Source organism: Bos mutus, chromosome 11, assembly GCF_027580195.1.
Source record: "Bos mutus isolate GX-2022 chromosome 11, NWIPB_WYAK_1.1, whole genome shotgun sequence".
Lineage (NCBI taxonomy): Eukaryota > Metazoa > Chordata > Mammalia > Artiodactyla > Bovidae > Bos > Bos mutus.
The window spans coordinates 69,473,183-69,490,650 of NC_091627.1; the positions used below are offsets into that span (position 1 = coordinate 69,473,183).

General features: G+C 47.3%; 1 protein-coding gene across 5 annotated transcripts in view; it reads right to left on the reverse strand.

Annotated features, from left to right (window-relative positions):
* Window positions 1-17,468, reverse strand: part of SPTBN1 (spectrin beta, non-erythrocytic 1) — a 211,475-nt gene that overhangs the window by 109,597 nt on the left and 84,410 nt on the right. The window contains exon 1 of one of the 5 annotated variants that reach the window (XM_005907307.3): window positions 4,902-5,326. The exons of the other annotated variants lie outside the window; for them this stretch is intronic. Within the exon in view, the coding sequence (XP_005907369.2) occupies window positions 4,902-5,010 (109 nt within the window). The 5' untranslated portion in view covers window positions 5,011-5,326. Of the gene's footprint in view, window positions 1-4,901; window positions 5,327-17,468 lie in introns of those variants that run through there. 5 annotated transcript variants of the gene reach the window in all.

Below are 17,468 nucleotides of genomic sequence, written 5' to 3' on the forward strand. Positions count from 1 at the left end.
AATGCCCACTTATTTAGAACAAAGTACTAGATCCCATGCTGGGCACTCTGAATAATCTCATTTAGTTAATTAAGGAAGATGGTACATATTAAAGTGCTATAAATATTAATAATTAGCAGTAGTAGCACATCACTCAAAAAGGATTCAAATTTACAAATCTCTTAGGAACTTCTAAATTTTAAGCTGAAACTCTGGCAAACTGGTGAAAATAATTTTACCTGATGATTTGTCCCACATAGTTATCTGGGCTTAGAAAATCTATAGTATTATAGTACAGTATTCAAAGTATCCAGACCAAAACCCCAATCTTTTACGCTTTCGGTAAACACAGAATGTTCTTATAAATCTTTGCTGCTCCCCACCCACCCATCCACCCCGCCAACCAGGGTTATCATTTGATCAGGGTTATCATTTGTCACCAACTCTTTCCACTGTCACATTGGGAAGTATTTGAAGGCTATTACTTTATATCTAAGAAATTAAAAGTTTTCTTCATGACAAGCAGGTGTAAACCTAGCAATCATCTCTCTATAAGCTTTATGAAATTATATAAGACAAACATCTAGGTACCATAACAAACTGGAAACATTCTTTTTAAAAACTTAAGAATGCATTTTCCTCATGACCCTTGGGTATAAAACCAGCAATATTCTTTCCCTAGCAGTTTAGAAATCAACACCAAAAGATGAAGAAATTCAAGGAGGCAACCCTGAGATAGCATGTAATAAACTTTAGAGTAACACATTCCAATGTCCCAAAGAAGACAAGTGGAGAATTTCTCCATTTCTCCTTCTAAACAGTTGGAAAAATTCACGGAACCAAGACAGCTAAGAGAAAATACCTTCTCCGGAAACATCAGGTGCTGGACATCAGGGTCAGGATGCAAAGAAGGCAGGAAAAAGTTCATTCTGATGTTTTTCAACTAGATTCTGTCTTCATTACAACTCCACAGCTAGAACTGATAGGATCAGTGCTCTGAGGGGCAGGCAGGTAGGAAGAAGAGGGAAGCACTTCACAAGGTCACCTTGTCTCTTCTTTTTGTAGAAATTAAGTATTAATTTATCTAAGTATCTAGAAGTCTGGGAGGAGAAAGTTCTAGAATAACAATATGCAGCCTGAGCTTAGTACGGCCTGGGACCTGGAACAAGCAATTTCACCGAATCTTTAAAACCTCAGAGGGATGGGCAATATAGGGATAAGGGATGAAGGCTACAAGGATATATTGTAACCACAGAAAACAGAACCAATATTTCATAGTAATTATAATTGGAGTACAACCTTTAAAAATTGCAAATCACTACACTATACACACTTGTAACTTATATATTGGGGTTCCCTTGTGGCTCAGCTGGTGAAGAATCTGCCTACAATGCGGGAGACCTGGGTTCGATCCCTGGGTTGGGAAGATCCCCTGGAGAAGGGAAAGGCTACCCACTCCAGTATTCTGGCCTGGAGAATTCCATGGACTATACAGTCCATGGGGTCACAAAGAGTCGGACACAACTGAGTGACTTATACTGTACATCAACTATACTTCAATTTTTAAAAAACCTTACAGGTATGCACACAAGATGAGATATAGACAAAGCTCCTACTAACACATCTGATGCATGGTGAGCACTCCATGAAATCTTTTTCCAACCAACTCATCAGAGGAGACAAGGAGAACCATACTGGAATAAAAGAGCGTAAGCACAGTCTTAAAAAACAAAACGGTAGGAAGGGTTTCTATTGGTAAAATGGAAGGACCGGGCCTTTGAGGCAGAAGGTAGACAATGAAGGCAAAACCCAGTGCTGGGTTTCATGAAGAGTTGCAGGCTGCCCACCTGGAAGATTTATTCGGTAGGAATGTAAGAGCTGGTATAGGAATTTCGTGGTCTGCGGCCATTTGGAGGAAGGTCCTGAATGCCAGGCTAAGGAGCCTGGAATTTAATTTATGCAAGAGGCAGGCGAGACAGGTTCTGAGTAGGGGAGGAGCAGGAGTATCCAGCTGATAAGAAGGGAAGCTAGCTGATGTGAAACTGGAGAAAAGGTATCATCATGAACTTCTCTGTTACTACGAACACATTTTTAAAAACATGTGAGGTTGAGTTTTGTTGTGTTTCAGCAGTCCTCTCTTACTTAACAAAGAAAAACAAAACAACAAATCCAACTGTATTAGCTACATGAACAGATTCTGAGTAAGGTGGTAACTTGATCTTACAGGTGAAAAATTCGAAAGAGATCTCAGTGTGCAGGGGTGTGCCTGTCAGGTGTGTGCTGGGTGTTGGTGGTTAACGATTGAAGCCATTACAGGTGGAAGGTCCTACCTTTGTCAGGAGCATCAGTATGAAAAAGATCTCAGTCCCTTAAGTCAGTGAGGTTTTGTTTCTAATTGTACTTATTTACTTATGATAAATCTCTATAAACTATTTTATCTAAAAGACCAGGCTCATTTTATAACATTGTATTTCCCTATGCGACAACATCAAAAATCAGTCCCTCCTGAGATTTTTAGGATCCAGTGTGAAAATATTTGAAATCAACAAAAATGCAGAAATATCTCCTACAAAATCACAGTACTCTCAGGTATAGATGCTAAATGAATAAGTTAGAACAAGAAGCACTAGAAAAAGAAAAAATCAATACTGATTCAGAGGCACTGTTTGCTAGTATTGGGTTGGAAGTACTAGGAAGGATTAAAAAGAGGGAAAAGGTTGCTTAATAGGCATGTACAAAATTAAATCAGCAGACAAAATCTATATGTTATCAAAGATATGATGATAGGAAGAACTACAAATACTAAAAAACTAGTAATATACACCACACAGGGGATGCAGGTGGGATGGGGAAAAGTTTTATCAAAAAAATTCCTCAAGGTGCTTCAAATGCAATCTATCCCATTTGGAACGAAGGACGATGCCAACTGTTTGTAATTCTCCTGGGATTCACCACACTTGGGAGTTAATTCACCCTTTCTCAGTTCCTCAACATGGGTTATAGAAATACCAACACTAAACTTGTGCAACTTCTAAACCACGATATTTAGAAATAAGAAAGCTATCTGGAACTAAATGAGGGGGCAAAGGTCATTTTTTTAAAAAAATCACCACACAAAATGTGAAGCTCATCCCTTTTGAAGGAATTTCCTTGGGAAACACTTATGAGATAAACTATCAAAGGGACACACTGATTTTTTTTTTTTTTTTTGAACTTTAAATTTTACTTTTCCAGAGAGGACAGTTTAAGACATTTCCTGTGTGTTAACTCCACCCTTCTCAGAGAGCAGTTTTACAACCGTCCTCAAACCTTTCAGAATAACAGTCTTTTGTTATGGGTGGCCCTGTGGGCACACTCCTCCCCACACCTTTGTATATTTTCACCTTGGTTCTGTATTTCTCCAGAGACTACAGGAGAGTGTTGACTGGACCTTAGCAACAGGTTTTCAAGTCGAGGACAGCCTGTGGTGTTTTCTCCTGGGCAGTGTGACACAATGAAGTGGGGAGAAAGGGTCATTTGAAGAAGAGGTGCATTCTGAATTCTCAGAACCTCAAACTTCACACTGGGGCCTTTGATCACACACCCAGAAGATAACGGACACACCCAACTCCTCCAGTTTCCACCTGCAAGTTCCAGCTCCGGCCTCGCTAAATTTGCACCAAAAAGCAAATTCTACCTTCGAAGAGCTGGAGAGAAAGGAGGCAAAGACCCACAACTGTTCCCTAGCGGGAATGGAGCTTCCTCTTAGCTAACTGCTGGAGGAATGCAGCACAGCCTAGCTAATGTTTAAAATCACGTCCTGTTCTGCCTCTTGTTTTCCAGAAGAGTGTCATTACTGTCAACTATTTCACAAGACAAATAAACCTGTGAATGAAATATATCCTCCCCCCTCTTTCCAGTGAAAACACTGGAAGACTGGGCTGCTTCCTTCCTTCCTCCTCCTCACAGGAACCACATTTGTGGCACTGAGAGGAGTTAAAATAAGAAACACAAACGAGGTCTGCAAAGGCTACTTTTCAGAGCACCAGAGTCATTTCCAGTCTATTGCTGATTCCGGGGGCTTCCTAATGGAAGGAGTTGTGTTTTCAGTTATGAATCCTTTTTCATGAATCAACTAGGAGACTCCGCCGGCCAGGCCTGCTGGCAGGGCAGGGCAGGGCCCGCCAAGGGCAAGGCCCACCCCAGCCACAGGCTGCAGGCCCATTACCCCCACAAAGTGCTCCCCATAAAAGTACGTGCGGTAAAAGATTCATTCAACTGTTTGAGACTAATAAAGACTCCAAGAAACTTGCAATTGATCCAACTAATCCAACCCAATAGCGCTGGAATGGCAATAACTGGTTTTCATTATAAATTACATAGCCCACTAAATTGATGGGAAGGCTCTATCCCAACACAAAACATCAAAAGAGTTAAAATTAAGCTCCGGAATCAAAACTGTAATTTACCCAAGGCTTAGGTTCAAAAAGACCACTCCCTCCTTCCCTTTGCCATTGTGCTACAGGGTGTCCAGCAGTGCACTTTACACCTTTAGGCTTCCCAGGCTAGGGACTGGGAGATACAGAAGTCCTGGAATCAAATATTTGCATACTAATAGGTCTATTAGCATTGGTCTACTGAAATGCAAGGACAGTTAAAAAGGGAGAAAATGTGTGTGCTGTGGGCAGTAGATACCTGACAACCGAGAGAGCCCAAAGGAAACTGGAGAGGGAGACTCCAAATGGTGGCTTCTCTGGAGTCAAGAGTGAGAAACCGTCTCCTTTAAGTAGTGCATGGGCTGCCTGCAGCCAACCAGAGGCTTTGGAGCTGGGCATGCGGCCGCCGGGCTTCAGCAGGGTCACGTACCATATGGCACAAATAAAGCTTCAGAACCCCGGAGGCACGACTCCAGGGCAGGCCCGGCCTTAGAGTGCGGAGCTTACCTTGGAGCTGCTTGAATCTCCCTTCCAGCTGGTTGAAGTTGTAAGGCACCTGCCCCGTATAAGCCGGCGACAGCGGCCCGGAGATGCTAGACGTCCTCTGCAATTCCATTATGCCCAGCGTAACGCCCCGGCGGGCTGAACGGTGGAAATCCCTCTCCGGCCTCCTCCTACCCCCATTCAGCACGCAGCGGCTTCCGCAACGCCTGGCTTTCGGCCCCGGCGAAAAGGGCTGGACCTTAGGCAAGCCCCATGCCGGTGTGAAAGACCAGCAGGGTGATCTGATAGGAAGCTGGCCGCAGGAGAGTCTACCTTAGCCCGGTCACTCACGCATCCAATTCCTGTGGCTTTCCTTCCTTTTGTGGCCCTTGGCTCCAGGCTTGAAATAAATTACCGAGAACGGGCGGGAGGGCGGAGGGAGGGAGGCCGCAAATCCCACTTAAAATTTTTTAAAAATACGGCCAATCCTGAGTATGCCCTAGTCGCCGAGCCCAGGAGCTCGCGGGCGCAGCGCACACACCTCCTCCCCGCTGCCCGTGGCGGCCGCCGGTTTGTAATTTAATCAGGAGCCACTCGCCGTGCGCTGGGCGGTGATGTCACCTGATTAGCATAACAGCATTGTAGAGGAAACGCAGGCTGTACCACGAGGGGCGCGGGGGAGGCCGGCGGGCCGCGGCCCCCCACCCATCGGCCGCCGCGGAGCCGCCGACCCCCAGGCCGGGTCCAGGACGCGCCTGCTGCGGTGGTACCTTCCCGAACCAAGCTGCTGGAATTACAATCTTTTGTTGAGAGCCTCACGTAACGGAAAAGTCTCCGATTACTATCACAGGAAAAGAAGGCGGCCCTGGAGGGTCAGGAGTCCCGCAGGTCCCCGGCCGCGGCGGCTCATCCACTAGGCAGCGTCTGAGGAGGCCACGCGGACCGCGCACCTGGGCGCTCGTTGTCTTCAGCGCGCGGGCGCCGACCACGCGGCGGTGGCACCGTGTCGGCGGGTGAAAGTAAAACAAAGTCTCTCTGGGCTCCGGGGCAGGGACACAGCGAGGGGATGGGGGGAGCGCTGTAAGTTCAGTCTCACGGAAGGATCTTCTCAGCAGGCTTCTGCTGCCGGCACGCCATGTTAAGCGGAGGGTCTCTGGGTAACACCAGCCCCATAACAGTAACGACGCAAGATTTCTGGGAGCACCATGTTGCAAGGCATTGTGGGAGAAAGGTACACAGGTAAACACCTCCGGGATCACTGACCTGGATGATCTGAGGAACCAGTGAGGAGATAAAAGAAACCCCGCTCAAATCCTATTGTGATTTTTAAAACGAAACCTTTCAGTTTTTGAGTTCTTCAGGACTTTAAAACTCTCCTCCCTGGCTTCTCCCACCAATCTCAACTCAAAATAAAATCCTCTACATAGGAAATGTCTGTGTTAGTTGCTCAGTCGTGTCCGACTCTTTGCGACCCCATGGGGTGTCCCCCCCCCCCCCAGGATCCTCTGTCCATGGAATTCTCCAGGCAAGAATACTTGGGTGGGTTGCCATTCCCTTCTCCAGGGGATCTTCCTGACCCTGGGATGGAACACGGGTCTCCAGCATTGCAGGCAGATTCTTTACAGTCTGAGCCACCAGGGAAGCCCCCAACATAGAACAGTGATCAAAATGTGTTCTTGGAAAATAACTGACCCTAATTACCCCGCGCCCAGCCATCCCCTTTTTTAGTAACTACAGGCAGACAACAAATTACAAACTTGGGGTTTCAAGCGTGGAGCCTTGCAGCCATACTTGCTGAAGAAGGTAATTTCATTCCTAAAGGATTCCAACCTGCACTAAAGAGGTGGGCCTCCACCACAGGTTTACTTTAGTCCCCAGGGCACTTGTAATTCAAGCAACTGCATCCTATTCAGGGCTAAAGTTAAAACAAATCCAGCATCCAGCTAACTGCTCAACTTGGAACAACCTCCATTCCTCCCATCCACACTGCTGGGTTTTTAATACATCCAGTGTCAACCCTCAGCGTGCTAAAGCCAGTCCCAGGATTCGAAGCTATTCCTCCTCCAAGAGGTAGAGCATTTTCTAAAGCCACTTTACTGCAGTTCAAAACACTGACAGCAAGGTGGCAAAATGTGGGATCTTGGAAGCAGCACTTGAGGAGGATTCCCAAGACTTGAGTTTCTAGTCCTGGCCAAGCCGCTTAATCACTTATGACCTTAGAAGAAACCCTGGATTCTTTCTAAATCTCCACTGTCAGGCAGGGATAATTAATGCCTACCCACAAGATTACTGAGGGAATGATGTGAAAATGCCCTAAAAGTCATCATAGTATTCACAATTAGGAGTATTTTATTTTCCCCCTATGTATCACATCAAAGCTACAAAGGGCAGAACTGAAAATGTCCTCCTAACAGGCCCCTCTTCACTATTAAATATATTGGTGGTGTGGTAAGTCTCTTAAGTGTCTAGCTATGGGTACAGAAAATGGGACTGCAAAGTGCTTGCCAACTTACAACACAATTTAAATCTTTAAGCCACTTAGTGAATAGAGTATGAGTCACCCCACTCTTAGTCTCCCTTTCAGTTCCCTCTGATATAGGGAACTAGGTAAAATAAGCTTTCTAATTAGCCAGGTTACATGTGATATGGCGGAGGGGACGGCTGGGACTATTGTAGCCACATTTGATCCTAAAGAGCAGACTTCGAACAAGCCAGGCAAAGTGAACATGTGTAAATATTAGAAAGGTTTTGAGGTTAGCAAAGGGTTAAATAACCCCCTAGGGGCAAGACGTGAAACGTGAGAATGTCTGGTGTGATGGGGCCAAGGAAGAAGAAAGGACCCAACCCTAATGGCTCACGTGACCACCTCCACCTCAGCAGGGAGGAGAAGGGAAAGGCAGGCCAGAGGCGCTCAGTCTTTATTCCATGCAGTATCTCCTGGACACCAACTGTGTGCAGGGCACGCTGCCTGGTGTTTTTGGAGGTGTCAGAGATGACTGGGAGAGCTGGTGGCCAAAAGAAATGGGACAGATACGTATGCCAATAGTCCGAAACCAGAAGAACAGAAGGTGGGGTCGGCAGGGGACCTACTAGAGTTCAGAAGACAAGGGCACACCTGCCTAGGGAGGCAGGAACGAACAACTCCAGGAGAGACAGGCATCTGGCCAGACCGTGGAGCACAGGCAGACCCTCTACAGAATAAGATGAGGGGGAAGCCCCTCTCCTAGTTGGGGGCGGGGAGCAGCCCAAGTAAAAGAGCGGGACTGCACTGAAGGAACTGCACCAGCGGGGGATAGGGCAAGAGAGAAGCCAAAAGAGTCAGGTTTGGAACCACAGAAATTTGTGAACCAGAGGTGGACAGGGTCTGGGTTGGGCTATAGGGATGATTAATTGGCAGGGTAGGGTAGGTAGAATTAATAGAAAGCAGAGAGACCAAAGGCAGCAAGGTCACTTAGGTGTTCACTGCAGTTGTCCAGGTCAAAAGGCTAGTTAGCATGTGGCAATAGAAACAGAAAGGAATGGGCTGATGCAAGAGTTAATCCACAGGACTTTGGTAACCAACTCGAGTCCTATAGGACTTCAAAGTCATCGGGAGGTTCAAAGGTCAGGGTTGAACTTCAGACTCTGGGGATTTTAGAGATGGCCATGGTGTACAGGGTGGGTTGAACACTTCCTTCCAGACAGGCTGCAGCTCCATGGGGTGATATGTCCAGATGTGGTCAGGGACGTGGAAACAGAGCTCAAGGCTGAAGATAAAGTCCACGTACAGGGTCAGAGTGGAGACTGCAGTAGCTGAGGTCTAGGAAAGGGCATAAGAGGCAAGTAGCCGAGCAGGGAGTTGTGGGGAAAGCTGGTGTCTGGGAGGAAGGAGAAACAACAGTGGAGATACCAAGGGAGTCAGAGAGGGGAAGAGATACTCAAGCAGGAAAGGTGGCAGACAGATGGCAGCACGTGCTGCAGAAAGAGCAAGGAACAGAGAACAGGTGGTCCAGTGTGTGAATTAGGTCATGGGGATAATACGAGCTGAAGCGAGGCCACGGGGAGTTGGAGAACAAGAGGGAAGATGGAGGACAAGAAGGTAGCTATGGTGAAGTCAAGATGAGGGAAGAGAGCTTCAGGACTAGGAAAGGGTTCTAGGGCCGGTCCGGCTGGCATGTCCTTCGCTTCAACCTCAAGCTGGTGCAGGCAGGAAAAAGCCGATGGGAAACGGCTCACAGGTGTGGACAGGCTGTCTTAGCCAAGAGGGGGCCCCCTTACCTTCAGAGGCCAGAGGGCTAGAGATATTCTGAGGAGGAAAGGAGGAATTTAAAGGAGCTTGCCCATCTCTAAGGCTCTTTAAGGTGGCTCAGATGGTAAAGACTCTGCCTGCTACGTGGAAGACCCGGGTTTGATCCCTGGGTCAGGAAGATCCCCTGGAGAAGGGAATGGCTACCCACTCCAGTATTCCTGCCTGGAAAATCCCATGCACAGAGGAGACTGGCCGGCTACAGTCTGTGGTGTCGCAAAGAGTCAGACACGACTGAGCAACTTCACTTTCACTCTTTGCCCAACTCCAACTTGATAAAGCAAGAAATCAAGGGTCCAAGTCACAGTTTTATTTATAGTGACCTATGAAAAAGAATCCTGAGGACACCTATGGCAGAACCATGCAGCATGTGAATAGGAACATCAGATGGCGTCAGGAACATCAGGGGTCAAAACGCTCAACAGTTAAGCTGCCCACAGAAACAGCCCCTGCCATTTTGGCCTATCCCCGCCGATCTTCTCTAACTTAAAAAATTACTGTCCCTCCCCCATGCCAAGGATATCAACACGCATGGCCAGCCCTGAGGACTGGTTGTGCCTGCCTTCAGGTTGCATCAAGATTTCAAGGCGTGAGAATTCCCTGGTGGTCGGAGAAGGCAATGGCAACCCACTCCAGTACTCTTGCCTGGAAAATCCCATTGATGGAGGAGCCTGGTAGGCTGCAGTCCATGGGGTCGCAAAGAGTCGGACACGACTGAGCGACTTCACTTTCACTTTTCACTTTCATGCATTGGAGAAGGAAATGGCAACCCACTCCAATGTTCTTGCCTGGAGAATCCCAGGGATGGCAGAGCCTGGTGGGCTGCCGTCTATGGGGTCGCTCAGAGTCAGACACGACTGAAGTGACTTAGCAGCAGTAGCAGCAGCCAGTGATTACAACTCGGCATTTTCACTACTGAGGGCACAGGTTTGATCCCTGGTCAGGGGACTAAGATCCTGCAAGCCTTATGGCACTGCCAAGAAAAAAAAAACAAAAAACGGTTCCAAGGTGTAATGAATGGACACAACTGGTCAAGTCAGCTATGGGACTAAAGCAACTGAAGCCCAAGTAACATGTATCTGCTATCTTTGTGATGACAGAACGGGAAAAGCCCAGTCGCTATGGTTATCTGCAGACAGCACAAATCAGAAGTGCTAGGGTGTGGTGGAAAGACTCAAGTCCACAGACAGGTACTCAGGATCACCTCAACTCCTGAGGGTCTCCCAAGGAGCTAAGTAATTGCATGGGTGCCTTACCACCCTGGACCTTGCAATCCTCGCCCCCAAATCAAACAGGTTGGAATATATGGTCATAAAAACTCCTTCTGGTTCTAAAAGTATGAGTGATTTTGGTTCAATCTCCACATAAACTGAGTGGCCATAACAATAACAACATCACATTATTATAGCACCTTGTACCCTTCACATGCATCTTCTCAAGTAAGGTAGGTATGGTGTCCATTTTTCAGACAAGGGAACTAAGGTTCAGAGAGAGATAGCGGGCCCAGGGCCCACAGGTGCTGAGTCGGAGCCACAGCTGGACAGCAGACCTACTGGTCTAGTGCTGTTTCTCCTAGGTGTTCAGAGTGTAATATCAGCTAACTAATGGTGTCTGCGCTTCTCAGAAAAATCCTGTTGTTGTTTAGTTGCTAAGTCATGTTTACCTCTTTGTGACCCCATAGACTGTAGCCTGCCAGGCTCCTCTGTCCATGGGATTTCCCAGGCAAGAATACTGGAGTGGGTTGCATTTTCTCCTCTGGGAGATCTTCCCGACCCAGGGATTGAACCTGCGTCTCTTGCATTGGCAGATGGATCTTTATTGCTGAGCCATGCGGGAAGCCCTAAGACTCTTGAAATGGTATTAAGGTGAACCTAAAACCCAAGACAGCCTCCACACGCCTAGACAAAACTCGGTTTGGGTCAGGATCAGGCACATTCTCTGCTGGTTCACACCGAAGTCACCACTTGGAGGGTCCTCTTGTTGTGAACAGGTTTTGTTTGGTCTTGTTTTTCTTCCTTTTCTCATAATTGGTGGACCTGTAACTAACATTCAGTATGATTTAGCATGGAGCATGTGAGAACACTAAGGGGTTGAGATTAAACCTCTGGTTGTGCCAAAAGGCTTTACGTAGTCTGGGAGGTCAAAAGGAAAAAAAAAAGGAATGCTTTTCCTGCATCACAGCAAGCTTGACAGGGTATAAACCACGGGGTGTTCATTTCCTGAACATCTAAACATTAGCGAGATTGAAATGTCTGGGGAGGATGGCCAAAATGCTAAGCTGTGATGGGATCTGTGCACATTCAAGGACTTGAAAAGCTGGGAAAGCAGTGGTAGGAACAGGGAGCGACAGAAAACAAGGTTTCACATACAAACTGTTTTGCCAAATTCTCTGCCACTTTCTTCTGTGGTTTCCAGATCTGTCTTTCGTGCTCACTGCCGTCAAATCTCTTGACAGTTGGACGACCACAGCCAATTTCTCCCAAGCGGTTCTTTACAGGAAACCAAAATACTACTACAAAAATAATCCTCTTCCAAGCATGTGGCCAGACAGACCAGCAAGCTTCCAATCATTATCGTTCTGTCTCATCTGCCTGATTCTCAGTCTGTCTTACCTCTCTGGTCCAGCCACTCCCTCCTCCAGGAGCCTCCTGCCCACCTCCTCCAGTCTTCATTCTCCTTCTATTTCCATACATAATGCCTGGAGAGCCTCCCACACAATAACTACCTATTACCGTTGCCCTTACTCCCCACAGCCTGCTCAGCAAGCAGCTGCTCTCAGGAAAGGAAAAAAAAATCCCTTTTCTCAGTCGAAAGGGCCTCACTTAGAAGAAAACTCAACCAACCAACCAAGTATACAACCATAATCCAGCCAAAACCCCGAAACAAGAAATTATCTGAAACCTCCTCTTTCCACCACAAAGAGCAATTCTCACAAAGTCCCACTGGCAGACACATCTGTGACGCTGGCATTTCTGTGCCATCGCTCCCTGCCTGCCAGCCTCTCCAGAATGTCTCCATTTTCAGGGCCTGGGCAGCTGGAAGCAGTCAGCAGCACTTCCCCTTCCCTCACAACCCACACGACTCCGGGATCAGGGCTGAGACCACCCCAACACTTAACCCTGGAGCACTGCCCACTGAGGGTCTGGGTCAGGGCTTGGAAATGCAAAGCTAGAGGAGGGAAAAGTAGTTAAAGACAGACTTGGAATCTAGGCAGCTGGCTCTGCCACTTTCTAACTGTTGTGATTCTCTGAGACTGAAAAACTGGCACAAAAATGGTACCAACCTCACTGAGTGAGTATAATTAAGTGAGTTAAATGTTTAGAGATCTTAGTGCCATCATAGCAGCTATGAGTAATAGTCTTTAAACATCTCATGGAGGAAATCTCAAAACTAATTCTGCCCCACCTCTTCACCAAGAAGGCTCCCAGCTGGAGGATGCTGCAGGTTCCATATGAAACCACTGTTCTCGGGCTGGGAATCCCTTTGGATGTGGGGACAAGGGCAACTTGGAAGAGCAAGACCAGTCCTCCACCTGGAAAGCACTCACAAACCCCATTCCCTTTTCTTTAACTCACCCTATTATGCACTGGGAAAGGCATATTCAAAACCATATTTTATAGTCAAAGTAATAATATCTCAGAGATAGTAAGAACACAGTACTCACTATAAAACAAGTTACAAAAGGCCTATGTTTTTAGAAAGGCCAATGTTCTTCTGAGGTGGGGCTGATGCTTCCTGGGTGGTGCAGTGGTAAAGAACCCACCTGCCAATGCAGGAGTTACAAGACATGCGGGTTCGATCCCTGGGTCAGGAAAATCTCCTTGAGAGGGAAATGGCAACCCACCCCAGTATTCTCACCTGGAAAATTCCATGGATAGAGAAGCCTGGCAGGCTACAGTCCATGGAGTCACAAAGAGTGAGACACAAGTGAGCACACACGCACATCAGATATGATACTTCAAGACTAAGAGTAACTAGAACAAAGATTAAAGGGAGGGCTAAAGGTATTTTGCATCCACAACTGCTGTCTCTGTGCCTTGAAGATGATGGATGGATGGATGGATCTCTCTCTTTACACACACACACCTCACTCACCCCTCCCACAAAATCATCTAGTTATATATGGCTGAAATAAGCAGGCAAACCTAATTTTTATTTATATCCTTTTCCTGTTTCTTGTTTCACGGGTCACAGCAGAACTGAATACAAACGACCGACATCTCTGCTGAGAAGGAGAAAAAATGGCAAGTTACACTCAGTAACAAGCACCCAAGGTCCCGGAGAAGGAAGGAATGCAGTTTTTTGAATCTTCTAGCCCAGCCAAAGCTAATCCTGCATTCTTATCTCATCTGTTATCTGTACATGCAAAGCTTCCCCATACAGGCAAAAGAATGCCCCAGTCTAGAAGCCCCACCTTTGGCAAACAGGTGTTGCTATGCCTGTGAATATACAACACCAGGCAGAGCCAAGGCTCCTGTACACAGGTAGAGTGGTTCAAAGGAAAGAACATGTGAGGAATGCAGTTGGGGCCAGGTCTGCTCTTGCCCAGGATTTCTGGTTCTGCTCCCCACCTCCAAGTTGGAGGGGAAAGGCTGACACCCAGGTGTTCAGAGCCATCAGGCCAGCGTTTCACAAAGGGGCAGATGGGACAGTGACAAGACGCTGCTTCCTGGTGGCACAACTCGTGGGAAAGACCCGGGAAAAGAGGAAATACAAATCTATTCTTTGTGAAAATAGGCCTTTGGACCCTGCCCACCGGTATTCACACCCACTTTATCTTTTCCAGGAGCTTAACACAGACCAGGCTGTAATAAGAGGAATACAGCAGGCTGAACAGGCACCTGGAGAGGAAAGGAGGGAAAGGGAGTAGGGGGTGCAAACTCCATTTAAGACATAGGCCCCGCCCCTCCTGGTCTGGGGAGTGCAAAAGCCAACCCCTCCAGCAAGTTCTCGGCCCCCCATGTCCCCAGCTCCGGCCATTGGAAGGACCTACAGCGTTATAAGTGATTTCTTCTCTGCAGGCACTTTCAGCCTAGTGGAGGACACAGAACACACGCATACACACCCAAATGCAAAGATGTGGTAATGCCTAACAGTTAGGTTAGTGACAGTCACAGCGAGGACCACTCTGAATGGATCAACAACAGTACTTTTCTTCCTGCTGAGAGAAGAACAGAGCAGAGCAGGCTTCCTTCCACCCAAACGCTCTCTGTTGCCACACCATCCTGTCAGCAGTTTCAATGTGGCTTCTCACCACATCTCTGCCAACGTGTGCCATACGAACACGAGTGTAAGTGCGTTTATTAATTGCGGGGGGAAGGGGGGTGCAGAAATGTGATTTCTTGCTCTTGGAAAAACAGGCCCCGATAACCCAGTTGCAGGGCCATGGAAGAGTGCTCACGGCCCCAGCATGACGAAGCGTGAAATACTTTAAGGGAGCAGTCATTCTTCATTCTCAGCACCTGAGCCTCTGCTGATCCCTCAAGGAGATAGCACAGCCTCCTTCCCACAGGGCCTGGTGAGGCAGCCACCCACTGGGCACAGGCCCTGAATAATTCATTGTCCGCCCAGTCACTCAGTAGTGCCAAGGCCCGCCAGCTGGCATTAACTGGGAGGCAGGCTCCAGGCCTACGATGAAAGAATGAAATACTATCAACTACCTCGGAGACCTTCTTTACAGGAACTGACAATCCTTCCCCATGCTCTTTTTCTTCCCAAGCGAAACCAAGTACTTTTCCACCAGATCTAAATGTAGTTGACTTTTACTCTAAGGAGGACAGGGTCCCAAGTATAGATGGTGTTGAGTGGCGGGGGAGTGACTTCCTCAAACAAGTACTTGGTTAGGGTGTCATTCCCCTGCTCAGCATGCTGAGATGCATAGGTAAAGGGCCAGATGCTGTGCCTGACACCAGACAGATGCCCCATAAATGTCAGTCCCCATCCCCTCGTCCTACCTGTCTGTCTGCTTCAGCCAGACCAGTCCCTGCCCCATCACCTGTCTCAGGCTTTCCCATCTCCACGCCTCCAGTCCTGGCACTCCCCTCTCCTCTCCCTCTGTCTGAAGTCCACCCATCCTTCAAGCCCAGCTCAAAACTTCCCTCCTCCAGGAAGGCTTCCCAGACTATCCTAGCTGGGATTCTGGCTCTTTCTCAGAAACCCTACACCTGCACTGTCGGCCCCCCTTGTCTGGCACCTTTCATGGGCTGCCGCTGCCCTAGAGTACTGCTTATCTCTTCCCAAGAACCGGTCTTATCTACCTAATTAAAATAATGGAAAGTGCACCAGCTACACAGAAGTGAAAAGTGGGCTGCAGTCTCAGCCACTGACGCTGACCAGCCTTGCTGACCTGACTCAAGTCCCTCGGCTGCTCACAACGTTCTCGCTAAAAACCAAGGGATCTGAAGCACCAAATCTCCAGGGTCCTATGGATACAATGCTCTTGGAAATACATCATGATCTGTTTTAGGGAAGACGCAAGTCTCACATAATCTTCACACCTAGTCCAGTATCCTCTAAGAAACAACTGTTCAAAAGCGATACAGCCACATCAGAAGCCTGAACACAGAACAGAGTCAGGGCTCTGTGAAGGGAACTGACACTCTATGGTGAACTGCAGGGCCTGTCCACCTTATGTTATACTCCCTTGTCCATACCTTAATCTTTCACAAGAGGATGAGAGCTAGAGCTCCAAACCGGGGTCAAAAAGGGCCTTCTCAAAATTCACCCATCTGAGCCAACCATCTTATTTACAGAGAAGAAAAACAAGGCCCAGAGCAGCATGCCCAGAGACACAGGTAGTTGCTGCACACCAGCAATCAGAAAGCACGCCTTCTGAATCTTTGCTGCTCTTTCATTTCCAGGGAAAACCTGAAGGTAACAGGGGCTGAGGACAAAGGAAGTGGCACGCATTTCTTGTGCCTTATGGTCAGGGAAGTGAGTCCAGGGCTTGAAATCAGAGAAAGGGCACACTCATCCCATCTCCTACCTCCCTTCCAGCATCCAACCTGCCTCCTTTGCAGCATCCAACCTGCCTCCTGTCTAGCATCCAACACCAAGCCTACGGAGCCTACAGGCTGGTACTAAGTGGCAGATGGCCCATATCTTTCTGATATCCAACTTGTACCAGCAGAGAGACAAGGAGGCCCTGGACTATGGTACTGGCCTCTTTGATACCACCCTCCCAGCCTAGTAGAGACCTGGACTCAGTCAGCTACCAGAAACCTGAATCCCAAGGCCTGTTGTGCAAAGACACCCCCCTCCCCGCCCCCCCCACCCCGGCCCCGACCTCTCTCAGTTTTCTTCACTGGACTTTCCTCTATTGTTCTTATGATGTTCAGGGGAACAGTTTACTCAGGAGGCTTTTTTTTTTTTTTTTAATCTGACCAATGGATTTTTTCACTATAGCTAGCACTTCAATGACAGGTAAATAATGAGAGAGAGGAGAGAGACTAGGTTCTTTTCTAAAACCTGCTATGCTCACTTATAACCACCTCTCCACTCATCTTTTGCTACCATTTCTATCACCCTTTTAAATTACCATCTACCAGGAAAACCAGGCCTTATAACCATGATGATACCTTTTTTCCACTTGCACCTTTGACTTAATAACAATAAATGCTTCAATAAAGGATGGGTATAAACTGGAACCCTTGTCTACTGCTAACGGGAATGGAAAACGGTGCCACTGCTATGGAAAACAGTATGATCGCTTCTCAAAGAATTAAGAATAGAATTACAGATGATCCAGAAATGTCAATTCTGGGTTTACCCAAGACAACTGAAAACAGAATCTCAAAGTGATATCTGCACACCCATGTTCACCGCAGCATTATTCAGAGCAGCCAAGAGGTGGAAGTAATCCAAATGTCTATGAAGGAGTGAATGGATAAAGAAAATGTGGCATATACATACAAAAAAGAAGGAAATCCTGTCACATGTTTCAACATGGAAGAACCCTAAGGACATTATGCTGTCATTACAAGGACATTATGCAATAAGCCAGTCATAAAAAGACGGGTACTTACAGTACATGGAACTCTGCTCAATGTTATGTGGCAGCCTGGATGGGAGGGGAGTACAGAGGTGAATGGATACATGTACACGTATGGCTGAGTCCCTTCGCTATTCACCTGAAACTATCATGACATTGTCAATCACCTATACTCCAATTCAAAATAAAAAAGTTAAAAATAAAAGATGGGTATTGTATGATTCCACTCACATGAGGTATGTAGAGCAGTCAGACTCGAGGAAATAGAAAGTGGAATGGAGGTTGCCAGGAGTTGGGGGAGGGGGAACCTGGGAGC